We start from the raw sequence: 17,523 nt of genomic DNA on the forward strand, positions 1-17,523 counted from the left end.
CTTGCAAGCACTGGACTTGTGGTGGTGGTGGTCTTTATCCCAATTTGTCACTTTCAATTCAGATAATGACTAACCTATACAATTATACAACTTTGACAGAAGTTGATGTAGTACCTTTGTATGTGGTTGGTTGGTTTGTCAGCAGGATTACACAAAAACTACTGAACAGATTTCCAATAAAGTTGGATGGAGGAGCCCAGAATAGACCCCACTTTTGGTGCGGATCCAGACAAATGGACGGATCCATGGGTCTTCATGTATACACTTTTACCAGACTTTACTTGGGTGGGCAGCCCAGGTATATTTGGTGACCCATTCTAGCAATTTTTATGTCTCTGTGCCGTCAACAGTCAGGGTCACATGCATTGTGTTTTCGGGTTGTTTTCAATATCTCAAGAATGCTTTGAGGGAATTTCTTCACATTTGGTAAAAATGTCTAGTTGGATTGAAAGATGACTGATCCGATATTTGTTGGCAAAAGCTCAAAAGTCAATCAAGGTCATTGTGACCACATGGTGACCCATTCTTTTGAACAACATGTCACAGAAATGCCTTAAGGACTTTTTTCACATTAGGGACAAATGTCCACTATGACTCAAGGATGAACTATTTATAATTTGGTGACCAAAGGTCAGAGGTCAAGGTCAGTGTAATCTCACAAACCACATTTCAAGAATCCACAAAGCTACAATGAACAGGATACAATTATAAAGTTATGACACTGGATATCAAACAGGTCTGATATGCACTGTTATGTCATTGTATTGTGCAAAAAGTGTTCTGGCCATTATTCAGAGCCACACCTCTGTAACAGCATCTTGACTGGTGTGCATAGACATGCAACTGCAATGAGGTAATTTTAGTAAATGCATTGATTTAGCTGTCCATGAGAACCAAGCCATCCATAATCATTTGATAAATGGTCAGTGTGCCTTTTGTCTTCCCCTCCTGCACACTGACATTCACACATCTTCGCCAAAAAAGAGACACCCTCTGGTATAACATCCCTCCTGTAAATGCAGTGAGTATTATGCAACCTCTCCTAAGTAATGTAAGCTTACTTATGTCATTATTTCGTACACGCCTGTAAGTGCGCCTTATTATAGTGATGTCATTTGGTACCATGTTGGTTACAATAATTTAGATTGATTAACAACAAACTGCCGCCTTGTGTAGCTCACCTGCTGATAAGGAAACAAAATCAGGGGTGGAACAATCTAAAAAGGTGAGGTGTGCTTTTTTGGGAAGTTTTGTAGAACATACTACTGACATAGAAAGTCAGCAGAGCTGACACATACTGGGGACAGAAACAGAAAGGTGAGGAAAGCCAGTGTGCGTGCATTAATGTGGACAATTAAAGCAAAGCTTTGTAGGATATACAATTCTGTATTAAATAATCTGACCTTTATTCGCTATGTACCACACTACATTGTCAAATTTAAGATATTTATCACCAACATAACATAACATTAAGTTATATCTTTAGTCCAATGGAAACTTGAACAAAATAACCTGCCATCTAGTTTCTGCAGAGCTTTTAAACTGGCTTTTTTGTTGACAACATTAACGTTGTCAACATAACTCACTGGAAATCCAAAATACTTCCACACCGGCAACCTCTTTGTGAAAGAGGAGGGGGTTCAAGTTCTGTTGATGGGTCTCCTGCGTCTGCAGTTGCCATTGTTGTAAGAGTGGCGTAGCCCCTTTCAGGAATAGGGCGGTGCGTGAGGTGTGTGTGCTTAAAGTGTGTAGGGTGTGAGTGGGAGAGCGAGAGTGAGGGAGCGTGCGTACCTGTGGATACTAGTGAATGAATGGGAGACGAAGGAGAAGCGAAAGGAGTAGCAGTAGTATTGATAAAGTGTACAATATAGGCTGCTGTTTGGCTGTGAATAAAGGCGACGACTCCTCGAGATACAGCAAAGCTCCCTAGTATTATTTCCTGACCAGCTTAACACGTGAAAGGGGTTCACCCCAAAGATAAACACAAACTTTGGCCCTGGAGGAAATTATCTCCCCTGTGCTTCCCAACCACGGTCCAGGAGCTGAACACAAATGGTCTAACACCATGCTATCGTTTTGCTGGCTGTAGCTAATAGCTACTGGCTTAGCTAGTATCTAAATTAGAGGAGGTTAACTCGCAGCTCTTTTTTTTTCAACTTGGCAAGCTGACCGGACGTGACATGGGGGGCGTGGCAGCATCGACAATCCCATTATTTAATTCAAAGTTCAAGATTTCGATCTAAAATCAAAATCGTGACACCCTTAGTCGCTACTCCTGCTACTCCTGCTTCTCCTTCCTCTCCCATTTATTGACTGTCCGCACGTATGTACGATGCAGGAGAACCATCGACAGAACTTAAACCCCCTTCTCTTTCACTGAAGTTGTTAATAAATGTTTTAAATTTGACAACGTAGTGTGGTACATTGTGAACAAAGGTCAGATATTATATTGCATAAAAGTCTAGTCTAAAAATGGCATAGCAACCTGTGCTTTAAAAAAAAATAAATGTAAAAATCAACTGGAAGTCCACCCAGGTTTTCTTTGTCTAGCCATTAGCTTGTTCACCTAAAACAGGAGGTATCTGCAGCATATGACCAATGGCAAACATGGACAAGTCTACTGACACTGAACTAGTTAGCTGACATTCATTCAGCAGAATGAATGTTGCTGTAGAATAGCTTCTGGAGTCATGCTGGATTAACAGTAACAGGGTCCACATTATACCGAGACTGGCATACACTGGCTGATTAAGAGATCAGAAAAGGTTCAACAGACTAAAATTTTGAAGCCTGAAAATGAAAAGCCACCTTGTTCAATAGTTGATTAATCCAGTAGCATGCTTACAGGACCTCATAGCTCAAAATAACAGTGTGCTGAATTGTGTCCTGCTCTTTCATGCATAGGGGAGCGAAGGTTTTGTGGTTCTGGTTCAGGAGGAGAGCAGGTTATCTACCAATTGGAAGGTTGGTGGTTTGATCCCTGGCTACAGCCAGGGAGTGTCCTTTCAAGTGGGTTAGGTACTGAATGCCAGATCGCTCATGATGGCTGTCATTGGTGTTTGAATGTATGCATGAATGGCTGAGCACTGAAATACCACATGGCACTGTATTGCTCCTGATGGACTTTGTTCATGGCAGCTGCTATCAGAACTTGTAGGTTGAGTGGTTGACAAGAGGTTTTTCACCTGTCATAGTGACATGATTTAGAGTGAATGTTCTTAAATTAATCTAGTAGATTGTTCAGGCTGTATGTTGGGTTGGGTTGAAGGCACGGTCTAATGGTCAGGACACATGGCCATGTTTCCTTTTAATGGACAGATACATCAATAGTAGGTGTTCTGAGGACTGTGTTTTTCATAGCCCACATTCACAGATTAGTAGTTGTAGTAGATAGATACATATCAGCAGAGACAGTCCCTCTGTCATCCATTATCATTGCTGAGATATCCTCATAAACTGCTAAAGCCTTTAACAGAGGAGTTTACTCTCAGACCTTGTGGGGAACGGACTATGACTGGGCCCAGTTTTCCAGAACTGGAGGAACTGGAAGAAGGTGGAAACTTGACTGGGTTGGTTTGTCAGTTGTAGTAGGTGGAAACACGGTGTAGTTTACCAAATAACCACCACACAGTGACATTTTGTACAGCATTTAAGCTCAAGGTGACAGTATTCCTTGGATTAGAGGGATCAAAGATCAACGTGTTGATAGTAAGTTTTATGCTCTTGTTCATGACCAATCCCTCAGTGTGCAGTGCACTCGTGAATGTATAAACTAAGCAAATATTGCAAAGGTCAGCCAGTCATGTAGAAGAACATGATGTAGAAGACCCTTCATACGCATGTGTTATGTATGTTAACCCTTAAAAACCTAGTAAGCCACAAAGCTACAAAATAGCTATTGTTCTAAAATGTCTAATAAGTTTTGAACTGCTGATCCTTTATAGCAGGGGTGTCAAACTGATCCAGTAAAGGGCCATGTGGCTGCAGGTTTTCATTCCAACCAAGCAAGAACACACCTGATCCAAATCAGGTGTGTTCTTGCTTGGTTGGCTGATTGGTTGGCTGATCCAAATCAGGCGTGTTCTTGCTTGGTTGGAATGAAAACCTGCAGCCACATGGCCCTTTACTGGATCAGTTTGACACCCCTGCTTTATAGTGTTAATACTTGTTTCAGAGACTTTCATTGGTATCACACATGTCTTGTTGGGCTTTCAGGGGTTTTGTAGTAAACATGATCATGCCATTGTGGTCTGCAGCATTTATTTGTAGTAGCATAGTTTATTCCTCTGAGCCAATGAGCAATGACTAGCCAAGCTACTTAGCTTGTTTTCAGCCGAGTGTGAAGCGGCTGGGATGAGAATCAGCACCTCCAAGTCCGAGCCCATGATTCTCGGAAAAAGGTGGCCTGCTCCCTCCGGGTTTGAGGAGAGCTCCTGCCTCAAGTGGAGGAGTTTAAGTTTCTTGGGATCTTGTTCACAAGTGAGGGAAGGCTGGAGCGCGAGATTGACAGGTAGATCGGTGCAGTAGCCGCAGTAATGTGGTGGTTATATCGGTCTGTCATGGTGAAGAGAGAGCTGAGCCGAAAGGCGATTACCCTAACCTATGGCCATGAACTTTGGGTCGTGACCGAAAGAATAAGATCCCGGATACAAGTGGCTGAAATAAGTTTCCTCCGCAGGGTGGGGGGATGCTCCCTTAGGGTGAGGAGCTTTGTCACCCGGGAAGAGCTTGAAGTTGAGCCGCTGCTCTTCCACATCTAAAGGAGCCAGCTGAGGTGGCTTGGGCATCTGCATCAGATGCCCCCAGGACGCCTCTCTCAGGGGAGGTGTTCCTGGCATGTCCTGTCGGGAAGAGACCCTGAGGAAGACCCAGGACACGCTTGAGTGAAACCTTAGGAAAGTTTAGATTTAGAAGCATTTCTCAGTGTATCTTTTTATTATGATAATAATAATGATAATGATAATATTAATAATAATGTATGAGTTCACAGTAAAAAAAAAAGAAGAAAACACCAAATTTTGACCAGCATTTTTTAAAACAGTGCTGGTAATTCATCCATTCTTCTCCAATAAAGCATTATGTAAAATTGTGACTTTAATTTCAGACTGAATCTGAAGGTTCAATCTTAAGAATCCAATTATATATGGCACTTGATGCTCACTAATAGAATAGGGAAGGAAAAAATAATACAGGAAAGTCAGGCACCCCAAGAATTGTTAGGGTCATACATTAAAATGTTATTTCCACATCATTCAGGTTTTGGTTTAGGGTAGTATTGATTCAATTTGAAAAAAAGTATAACAATAAAATAAAATAAGAGAATAGAACCCAAAGCACACTAAAAAACTACCAATACTAAAGACTTATATAGACATCACATAAATCACATCACAGTTTACTGAACCACTTCTAAATTGATATACGTATAGTCATAACTCTATCCTCCTTGTGTGTGTGTGTGTGTGACGTCATTCCACACTGATTGTGTTGAGCAATGCCTGCTGGGAAACAAGCTGTCTCTGCTCCACCTTGTCAGGGTCCAGCAAACACTGGCCATAAACACTTGGCCACACACACACACACACACACACACACACACACACACACACACACACACACACACACACACCCCTCGTCCCTGTTGGTGTTGAAAACTGAACAGGCACACCCTTATTTAATTTAACAGAGCTGATTAGAGTATTTGAAGGCCCGTACTGATTTCAAGTACAACCATTGGTGCTTTCTGTTCCTTTTCAGCGTTCAGCAACAGAGGAATGGTAAACTTTGTGCTGCCACTGTCTAGTTTACAGCATCAGTGTCAGTGCAAAGTCTCTGTTTATGGTATTAACTAGTGAAGCCTTCTGCCCTGTCTTGCAAATGTATTCTTTTCAGTGTTCTTCTAATACTGCTTTTCCACCAAAATGAGCGGGACTACACAGGTTTTTTTAGATGCCCGTCAACTTGCTGAAATTCGCCTATGGACCCCATTCCCACCTCCCACAAGAAAAGCAGCCTGCCTGTGAAAATGTTATGTTGTACATTTTTCCATGTTACAAATGTGCTGGAGACAGTTGTAACAGAAGAGAATCAACAATAGACTCATTATGAAATAAGCATTTGTAAAAAATGGTTGATAAATGATTGAGTGTCACAACCTCTGCAAAACGACTAATTTCACTGTCATAATTTGAGCAATTCGGTCCAATAACTTTTGGAAAGTCTGGAAGAGCTGCATGATTAAATTATTTTAGTAATCCGGTAGTTTGCCAGCTCGGTCAGTGATCCGGGTCTTTTCATACCCAGGAAGTTGAGCTTTTTTGGCTTCAAACCACCACTGAGCAGCTTTCATGGGAATGAATGTGGCTCCAGCTCCAACACTGTGTCCAGTTATAAAAGGTGGTTAAACTGACTGTATCCCAAATTCCTTCCTAAGGAAGTTGATAAAGCGTCATCACTTCTTTAAAAAGTATTGATTTGGTATTATTAAAAGTTTGGGCTGGGACAGCGATTCATCGGCTTGATTAATTTGCATCTACGCGTCGTCCCAAACAGCAAATAATAGTGGTAGGAACCATGGAGGCTGAACATAACAACAATGGCGGCGGCATGCAGCAACAGCAGATCGAGCACTGAGGCTCAACAAATACCAAAAAAAAGTCACGCACACAGTCTTCAAAAGAGTTGGAATTTTTCACTCTAACCCTTCTAGTGATGTGGTAGTTTGCAGACTATGCAAAATTCAAATTGGCGTACAACACAAGTACGACAGCAAAGAACGAACATTTGAAGAGAAAAAACCCTGGAGCTCTGTGTCAGGATGGCAGCAAACACTGTAAGTCTTGTTGACTCTCCTTTTTCCACCCTGGAATGTTCGTTTGATACAGAATGTGTCTTAGTAAACCAAAGATCCTACTCTCTGAGTATACGTTACGTTAGACTGTTGAGTTGTCTATTGATCGCTACTTATGTTAAGCATTGTTTAAAGCTGTTAGAGGTACAGTCCATTCTAATCTGTTTGCTTACACTCCGGTGTCGTTTGATAAAATATGATACAAAAGAGACAACTTTACCATCTGTAATGTTCTGTAGCTGTTTACTCTCAAAATTCCACAATCTAGCAACCAGTTCCAAGTAGTAAACACGCATTAGACATCTGACAATTTAAATTGCAGAAATAATTTTTGAAGTTGAGCCTCTGAGATGGCTGTAGTATACTAATATCAACATATATCATAACAACAATGGTGTGGACTGCAAATTATTATTATCCTTTACAGGAGTAAGCAAAGCAGTCTGGAGGATTTTTTCCATAAAAAGAACACGGAACCTTGTACACTCCAGGAGGCTAGCGTGTTTACAAACAGCATCGTCTCAATGATTGGAAAGGACATGAGGCCCCTTGCTATTCTTGAAGGTGAAGGCTTCTGTGAAATGGACACTTTCCATTCAGGATACACCCTTCCATCCAGGCACCACCTCACTGACTTGATGGAGAAGAAGTATGTGGCTACCATGGACAAAGTAAAAAGTGAACTAAATAAAGCACCTTCAAACTATCACTAAGTACTAATGCTTGGATAAGTGTTGCCACTGAGGCATACTTAGGTGTCACCTGTCATTTTATAAATGGAAATTTGGAGCTGAACTCATTCAGTTTAACTACAGTGCCACTTGAGGAGCGCCACACTGCTGAAAATATTGCCTCTTGGGTGGAGGTGGTGGCAGACAAATTCGATATCTCCCTTCAAGATTATGTACTGGTGATTGTGCATGATGACATTGCCATCATTGTGGCAGCTCTTCTCATCCTAGAGGAGAAACATGGGGTAGCGTCACATTGTTGTGCCGGCCATACACTTCAGTTGTGCCCTGGAGAAGAATTCCATGATCGACAAGACACTCAGGGCTGCACGGTTCCTTGTTAAACATTTCAAGAAGAGTGAGCTCGCCAGCAGCAAGCTTAAACAGTAACAAAAACAATGGGGTACAGCTGAGCCTAACTGATCCATGATGTCTCTGTGAGATGGAACAATTCCTACCAAATGGTCAGTCACCTTTTAGAACATTGGTGGCCAGTGGTCCCAACCCTTTCTGACCCAGAAGTAACACAGCGTGGGAAGCACTACCTGGATCTAAAAAATTACCAATGTACTGGAGGAACTGGAGCAAGTCCTCAAGTCCTTTAAACAGGCCACTCAGTGTGTTTACATGACCGAATTACTGGGTTGGACTATGATTGGATCTTTAAGATGCATGCATACACATACAGTCTGACTAAAATTGGACCAGATCGGATTTCTTGTAGTCAAATTAAAGCATCCAGATCATTTGATTTATAGTCGGATTACTCCTGCATGCATACGTTCCGGCGGGTCGGATCGTATTTTGCATTCTGCGCAGGCGCGAGGTTTTTCCCCGGAGCCATGAGCCGGATGTAGACGGATGGCGGCAGCAGCATCCTTCCTCCGAAACACCCGCTAGCAAGAGCACCACTGTGCATCAAGTTTGTGTAATTATCATGTACACTATATACGAAGTGTACAAGGATGTAGCTTCGTCTCGCTCTTAATACGCCATCTTTTCTTGAATGCCGAGGCAGCTGGTGACGTAAAGAGGTCAGCTGGAGGCGTTTCTATTATCACTTGTTGAAATTGGTACAGCGCCACCTATCTTACCGGGGCATGACATGCTCCGGCCCAATAATCGATTTTCTCACCGGCATGTATACTTGGATAATTGCAGTTGTCTGATTGAGTAGCATAGTCGAACTATGGCTGTAATCCAACTAAGCTGTGCATGTAAACGCACTGACTGTTTTTCTTAGTGGAGAGGCCTATGTTACAATCTCTGTTCCAACTCCACTGCTAAAGGGTCTCCAGAGGTCCATCAAGAACACATCATATGAGTTTGCTGCTATGAACTCATTTTAGATTGCTGCAGAACAACCGATGGAATCAAGGTGGGAGTCTGGGTCTGCTTTCAGTTCCTGTCACCCGATGATGCTCTGAGGGTGCAAGTAATAATTCAGGCTCTTGGCCTTGATATCAAAAGAGCCAAGCAACAAGTGGCAGGGATTGAGCAGGAACACTCAGCCTGTCCCCAGGCCACCTCAAGTTCTGTGCTGGACCATTTGCTTGGCTTGGACTCTGAGGGGGAGGGCAGTAACGAGGAGGACATTAGCCAGGAGCACAGTGGTGAGAGTAAAACAGTGAGAAACAGGTTCTTTTATATGTGGGGGAAAACTGCATTCCAAGGGATGCTGTTCCACTTCAATGGTGGAAGGAAAATGCAGGAGGGTTCCCCACCGTAGCTGTTCAAGCCAGATCCTACTTAGCAGTGCTCGCAAGCGCCACTCCATCAGAATGTCTTTTTTCAGATGCTGGAAATATTGTAACAACATGTTGACATGTTAACATTCCTCCACACCATCTGTCAAACTATACCTTCAATTCATCACACAGCACAGAATTTTATTTTGGAGAGATTCTTGAGGAGCAATGCTCTAAGTGCCATGTTAAAGAAAAGTTTAATAAATATTGAAATGTTAACAAGAAATGTTTTGATATTATAGATTATATTATAGATAAATAATCACTCGATCAGGGGCGGCTGTAGCTCAGCGGGTAGAGCAGGTCGACTAGTGATCGGAAGGACACTGGTTCAAATCCCGGCTCTCCATCTGGGCAGAGCTGAGCTGCATGTCAAAGTGTCCTTGAGCGAGATACTGAACCCCACATTGCTCACTAGTGAGGGCCCTGCGATGAGTTGGCGACTTATCCAGGGAGTACCCTGCCCTTGCCCTGAGACGAGGCTGGGATTGGCTCCAGCAGCAACACCCCGCAATCCCATGGAAAGGGATACGCGGTTTGGACAATGACATGACATGACAATCACTCGATCATATTACTACCTATGAGTTTCGTTCTGGTCACAGCAAAAAAGCACTGCAGCATTGGAAACACTTGTTAGTACAGCTCGTCTGGTATAATCCATGTTTTTAAAATAGAGTCCTATCAGGGCTCAAGGTTAGAAACAGTATTATGGCAGTAGAAGTGTTGTCCTCCTCCAATCTTGTGTACCCCTGTGCATTGTGTTGTGGCTTAACATGCTGCTTGGTCAATTCAAGAGCATCTTAAGAGCAGAGCCGTCAGCACCATTTGTTGCAATAAATTGTTAAACTTAAGACAAGAGTATTCTTGACTGAAATATTCTTAATGTTAACTTTAGCTCAAGCTTGTAAACATCTGAGAAAGAGACTGTTCAGATCAGTGTGTCATCTAGGGCATCATCTAGAGCTGCAATTAGCAATTGTTTTCATTATTGATTAATCAGCTGACAAGTATTTATTGTGCAATTATGTGAGCAACCCTACCTAACCGGATGCTAAATCACAGTGCAGCACCTTGTCTGGCCATTACAGCACACTAGTCAGCTATCTACATATCACTGAAACAATAACACCTGAACATTTTCCTTCAAAGAGCTGTCATATTCTATAAAATGTCAAAAACTGTGACAAAAAATGCTTATGACGATTTCTCAGAGTCCAAAACGATGTCTTAAAATTGCTTCTTTCGCCCAGCCAACACCAGAAAACCCAAAGAAAAATAACTGAAGCCATTACACACTTATCAAAATAGTTGGCAATTAAGTTTCTTTCGACAGACTTATTGATTATGTGACTAATTGTCCCAGCTCTATTGTCATTCACTCTGCATCATACCCAGACAACACTGTTCTCCATAACCCTAACCCATAAGATACCTACAATAGCCAGATAACAGCTTCACTCAACTGAAAGCTAAGGAGTGAAACCTCAGACCAGAGGGGAAGTGTAGTGGATTGATTCCTCCTTTTGTTGTTGACTCCTCTGAAGTTAACTTCTCCTGTTGAATCCCCTGAGGGATCACTTGATCTCTGCTCCACATGGACAAAGTGACTCAATTTCGACATTTTCTGTGTATGTTTTCATTCAGGGACATGCTGATCACAGACTTGGCAGCCACAGTAACCTTCGTGGAGTTATGTGAGGAAGTAAGGACAATGTGCAGTGTTGCCAAGCAGCAGCCCATCACACTCAAGTGGATCGATGATGAAGGTGGGTGTGTCTCAAGGTAATAAAGGTAATATACTGCACATCCATCTGTGTGCTCTGTGTTGCCTGCTGTGTCGTTCTATGCTACTGCTAAACTCAAAATGCAGCTGAAACCCATTTCCTGGGCTTCTGGACAGTCAACAAGTCACCACTGCCACATCACACTGTACACTGGAATACTTGAAGTGCTCATATCCAGCTGTCACTGTATAAATGTGTCTCCATGACCAACAATGTCTACTGTGCTGTGATACAGCAAGTTTTTCTTTTACTTTTTACAATAATAGTTAGTTCTCTTGGAAATTTGATTGATGGCCTTAGCATAAAGAACTTAAAACACTTGATTTGAGCTCAATCCCTTTTCTAATTTTTAGCCCTACCCCTTGTTTTCTAGTGCCTCCTTGGTCCCCAAGGCAGTATAACAAGGTGTAGTGGTTGAATTCTCCCTGTATGTAACAAACGTAACACCCCGTCAAGACTCATCATCAGTTGTCATTACCTGTTGGGCCAAAGACTAAAAAACACAACAAATGACAGCTTGATTTTACCCCAAACTAGCAGTAAGTCTGAAATGCACTGTTGGATGATGTCAAAGTAACACAGTACATAAAATAAGCACAATTGAAACGTCAAATAAATCTGACCACTTACACACAACTATATATCTTTATATGTTACAGTAAGGCTGGAAATGGCCACACAATTAAACAAGTTTGCTCATTTCACAAATCTCCACAATGCAATGCAATCCAATTTTCTACATGGAAGAAGCTGTCTTTTTGGAGACATCACTGTGACTTGGTCTATTGGCTAAGATTAGCAACCTGTGCTCCTACCCTGCCAGTTTATACTCGAGGAGTGGTACCAAGTGCAGCAACTTCACTGCTGGACTTTAGTCCCCTTTCAGGTTTCATGTCATCACAGGGGAGGAATGCAACATTGAGATACGTCTAAATGTGGTACTGTCATGCACATGTAAACATCAGAAATAACAACGTAATGTCATCTAGCTAGTTTGTTAGCTACCAAACATCAGCAAACTAATTGCTGTTCTTTCATGCTTGTTATGTGTATATTAAAGGTCCCATATTAGGAAAAACATGTTTTCTCTAGTGTCTACATATATAAGCTGGTCCTCCCTGAGCCTACCAACTCCCAGAATGAGGAAAGCAAACGAGTCCTGCATCGTCTCTGCAGCCCATCAACTGGGAAAACAGGGCTCCTACAGGCTGTTCAGATTCAGTTCCTGTTGTTACGTAATGACAGGAGAGATGTTCATAGGCCAGCCTCCCTGAGGCTCACCAGTGGTGAGATAACAGTGTTTCGCAATGCTGTTGCTCAGAGCAAGACACGCAGATACCTCGGTTGTTGGTTGTTTAAATCAACATAAGTGGCTGTATTCTGTCCCAGCTGCAACAGTGGTGGTGTTTCATTTTTAACGACAACATGCCGGCTACGGTTCCTGTTAGTTAGTTTGTGTGTGCTAACCACTTCACGTTGGACTGCTTCTGTAAACGAGGGTCAGTACACTGACCCTCGTAAAGGATCAGTCCCACCCATACCGGACCCAGCAAATGCACCTGAGCCACATGTAAGTGTCGCCACGTTTTGATAGTAAGTGCGTTTAGATGACACACAAGAAAATCAAATTACTGCGTTAGTCTGACTATGATCATATTTTTAAGATGCATGTATACACCTTAGTCTGACTAAAATCGGACTGGATCGGATTTCTCATAGTCGTAGTAATACACCTAGATTATTCAATTGATAGTCGCATTACTCCTGCATGTATACGCTCCATCAGATCAGGCTGTGCAGGCTCGAGATTTTTTTTACCGGGGCCGTGAGTCGGAGGTAGAAGGATGGCGATGGCAGCGGCTTTCCTCCTAGATATCTGCAAGCAAGAGCGCAGTTGTGCATCTAGTTTGTGTAATTATCATGTACACCATATATGAAATGTACAAAGATGTAGTTTCTCCTCACTCCTCGTACGCTGACTGGTATGGTTGAACGACAGCATCTTGACGAGCCATAGCATTACATCCACCGTAAGAATTAGCGCATGCTACTGCTAGCATAAGTGGCATCCTCTTCCTGAGAGGGGTGTGTAGCAGGCAAGGCAGGCGTTGAGAGACGGCGCTCATTAGCATTTAAAGGTGCAGGCACAGAAACAGCCTGTTCTCAGTAGAGCTCACTTGAGTGACTTTTAGACAGCTGAAATTCAGGACCACAGATGGGTTTGGGGCAATGCATATCGAATACAATGTTGTTGGACCTCTGACAGCTGTGTGAAATTGATGAAAACCAGTATAATGTGGGACCTTTAAAACGACAAAGTTGGCAGGGGTCAAGAGGATATTTTTATTTTGGCTTCCTTTCTGTGATTACTGGACATTGTAATGTCCTCAGTGCTCTATAGATGATTCAGGTAAAACTATCAGAGAAGGGAGAGTGAGTCTTTGATTGAACATTTAATTACGCTCGTATGTAAACTGTGAGGGGGCAAAAAGACAAAAATGTTGGGAACCACTGGCTTAACTGAACGCTCTTCTTTTCAACATCTGAAATATTGGCTGTCTGATCAGATTGCTGGAGAGATAAATGATTGAACTAGTAAGTTTGAACTACCTGTATTTCAGCCAATCTGTTATTGTTGTATTTCTTATCACAGGAATACTATATATACTTCTATATATACGAGAAATGACAAAGCCAAAAATGGGTCTAAACAACTTTGTTTGGTGAAGGGCTGAAAACTGATCTAATACAGCATTAAACAGTTAGTAAAGAATAATATTCAAGTACTACACAGTTGTGTGTGTGTGTGTGTGCGTGCGTGTTTTCAGGGGACCCTTGTACCATCTCATCTCAGATGGAGCTGGAGGAGGCGTTTCGTATTTACATCCGAACAAAAAGGTCCAGACTACAGCTGCATGGTGAGTTGGCTCCTACTTGGATTTTATGACTTCTTTTTTTCCCCTAACCCTTTATTTGATAGTGACAGCTGAATAGAGGAAAGAGGGAGAGAGAGGGTCTGCACTGCTGCAGTAATCACTACCACAGTTTTTGGAGAGTTGACACCACACTGGTTGAACAATATTTCTAAAATCCTGGCTACAGCCCCAGTTACTTTTTCATTTACGTTGTCAACATTTGTGAATGGTATCAAAAGATCTGGTCTGAATAGTCCTGTTTTATCATCGACTGTCTTTTGAGGTACTAAGCACACTGATCCAATTCTGAAAGGTGGAGTTAAAACACTTGCAGCCCACTGATTGGTCAGACAAGCAGTCAGAGTTGTCTTGTCCTCTGCATTCTGTTGCAGGATTTCACATCTTGCTTTTTCAGCCTCTTTTGTCTCGCTGCTTGCAGTCTTTGCTCAAGTAAAGCTTGTTTCCATGTTTTAATAACCAACCACATGCGTGCCATATATGGTAGCGCAAAAGAGAGAAAGTGGCGGAGTGAGTGCTGAAGCGGCAGTATGTGTATGTGTTGTCAGTCAGGCAGTTATGTAGAGTACAGGTCACAGTGTGTCACTTCATAAATGCAGCAGCTTATTAAGGTTTAAGAACAATATGAATTTGCCGCTTTGTTTTTCAAATGCTGGAAAGCTGGCCAGTAACAACTCTGCCTACATTTAAGGGTACTTTCCACAGTGACAATTTAAAAGCAGGTCTGGCATTAAGGTACACTTGGTACAATTAACGCAGGGTTCGAAGTATACTATACTCTAATGATCTCAGTGGAAACAAAACTCAAGGTGCAGTCTTTAGTTTTGGGGAAGAAATTTTAATCAGAATAGAAACATCTTCATTAACCATTTATTTTTTCTATGCCTAAGCAAATTATTGTTTGTTGAATAAACAAACAACATAGTATATACTGTTTTACTATGTTTAGATGTGGCAGACCCTGCCACCTTTCTAGCTTCAAACAGTGTTCAGGGAACTTATTTTCCTCTGAGAACAGCTTGTTTGCTCAGTCATGGAAAAAAATACATATTTCTGAGTTTGTATTATTATCTCAATATTGTAAATATTACAATTCAGAGTTTAAATTTCTCCTACAACACTGCATGGTGACTGTTTAACATTACTGCTTTGTCTGCGGTCTTTGAATGGTGTTAGTTGTCTAACTGCTGCATGCTAATCACATGCACACCCAGTTGCCAAGCGAATGAATCTCTGCAGTTTGAACATTCTACATTATTGTTATCTTAAGGGATCATCTGTCAAGTCAATTTACACAAAGCAGCAACACAGAGACACATGTACCAGTGATGATCCCAGGGCACAACAGACTTCGTCTAACAACAAAGCTAACACTAGCTAAGCTAGCACCTCAGCATAAACACACAAATAGCAGCATGAAAAAACAGTTACCAGAATAAATCTACTACTTTTTAATTTAGACAGCTTCAAATGAGCCTTGGGAGGAGAGTAGTAACATTAGCTGAGTAAGTCAACAGGCTGAACTACAAAATAAACAATAAAACAACACAAAAAATGGCAGAATGTACATCAGGGTTTCCAAGGGGTCTTAAAAAGTCTCTCCAAAAAAAGCAATCTCAATTGATTTCACAGTTTCACGATATATGACTGTATTTTTTTTCATGCATGATAAGGTGTTCAAGGCACATTTTCTACAAGATAAAGGCTGCACTCTTCCACCCTGAGGTTTAATATTCCTTCTTTCCCAAAAAGCCGCCACTGGGGTAGGCATAAACATGTGATGTGATGTGAAGCATGAAGTTGGGCATGAACAGTGACGTACAACATATGCATCGGAAGAAATGTGGCGACACTTGATAGATTTACTTAATTATAGACCAATGGCCCATATTCTCGCCTCCTCAGTCAAACACTCGCCGATGTTAAAACCCCGCTATTAGGGAGTCATGTGGGTACGGCGAACAAAATGGCAGCTGATTAGGGATCCTCCTCCCCCTGATGGGTAAATTTGTGATGATACCAAAGTATAGGCTCAAGTTATATTGAAATACTATCCACAGTGTGAAGAGAAGACTGCTGGTGTTGTTTTGGAAAACTGAAATAACCGAAATTAGGCGAAATGGTGACGTCAAAATATTTCAAAGGCACAGGCTGCACGGCTACTCGGAAAAGCCCTTTACATGAAGAGGAAGGCCCAACTGGTGACCCATCTCCCAGCCTAGATTGTCTGTTTGCAGAAATTGCTAAAATGAGCAGCAAACTGCAGAGTGTCGCCACAGATGCCTCAACTATTAAAGAAACGACAACAGAGTTAAATGCGACTGTGACGGCTATGCAAGAGAGTCTAGCGGAAGTAGAAGCGCACATTGAGCGCTGAGAGGAGACTTCAGAGTGGCTACACTCTGATGAAGACAAGAAAAATAAGGTAATGGATGTAATTTGGGACCGCATTCAAGCCCTGGAAAATCACAGCAAAAGGAACCACGTGAGGCTCATAGGCCTGAAAGAGACTTTTTGGACCAATGGGACATTGTTGGGCTGTGTTGAGAAAATTTTGACGGAGGGGCTGGGGCTCCGGGCTGATGCCTAGTTTGAGATTGAGAGAGCACACCGGCTGCTCACACTGACGCCGGACCCGGAGCACCCCCCAGGACCAGTGCTGATACAGTTCCTGAGACAGTCAGCAAGGGACAAAGTGATAACAGCAGCTAAAGAAAAACGGGGCTTTGTATGTGAAGGATGTCGACTGTCTAGTCTATTGTCAGTCTATATGACAGAAGAGTTGGCGGAGAAGAGGAAAACTGCATTGTTGTGTGAACTGCAGGAGTGGAAGGTGAAGTACACGCTGGTCTTCCCGGCCACACTCTGGGGGGAGAATGTGAGTTTCACTGCGGCAACGGAGGTGGATAAATTTATTAACGACAATGACCAGGGTAACGTCTGAACATCCCACAAGGGAGATGAGTGGATATTCATGTCCATGTGGAAGAGCCACATACATGTTGTGAAGACAGGCATTAGAGGGGAAAGATCTGTCTGGTAAACCTGCCACAGGCAGACAGTTACAGGCGGGAGGAGCGGTAACCCATGGATCAGATAAAGTTTTATTTTAGTTTTTCATTTTAAAGCTGCATATGTCGGCTATGTTATTGGTTGCTGTTCTTTTGCGTATTATGTACTGGAAACCTTCTTATTCCAGGTCAAATGTTACTGTTCATATTTTGTCAAAGTACAGGGTGTTATGAAATTGTTTAATGTTGTTAAAGGCAAATTGTAATGCAGTTTGATGCAGTGCAGTCTGTGTTCTGTGTTAGGAAGAAGTGACCCCTTTTATAGAGGTTTTATTTTGAAGTGATGGGAAGTAATGAGCTTTTATTGTGAAGTGACCTGGAAGTAATGAGTTGGATGAAAAGAAGTCCAGAAGAGAATATGTCCACCTTTCTTATATGTTAACTGCAGTATGTTTATCAGTAA

General features: G+C 42.2%; 1 protein-coding gene across 2 annotated transcripts in view; it reads left to right on the forward strand.

The window, feature by feature from the left end:
- Positions 1–17,523, forward strand: part of prkcz (protein kinase C, zeta) — a 172,298-nt gene that overhangs the window by 1,786 nt on the left and 152,989 nt on the right. For both annotated transcript variants that reach the window (XM_037104253.1, XM_037104254.1), the window contains exons 2-3: positions 10,977–11,098; positions 13,945–14,034. In XM_037104253.1, the coding sequence (XP_036960148.1) occupies positions 10,977–11,098; positions 13,945–14,034 (212 nt within the window). The remainder of the gene's footprint in view (positions 1–10,976; positions 11,099–13,944; positions 14,035–17,523) is intronic.

This window comes from Acanthopagrus latus, chromosome 7, assembly GCF_904848185.1.
Source record: "Acanthopagrus latus isolate v.2019 chromosome 7, fAcaLat1.1, whole genome shotgun sequence".
Taxonomy (NCBI): Eukaryota; Metazoa; Chordata; class Actinopteri; order Spariformes; family Sparidae; genus Acanthopagrus; species Acanthopagrus latus.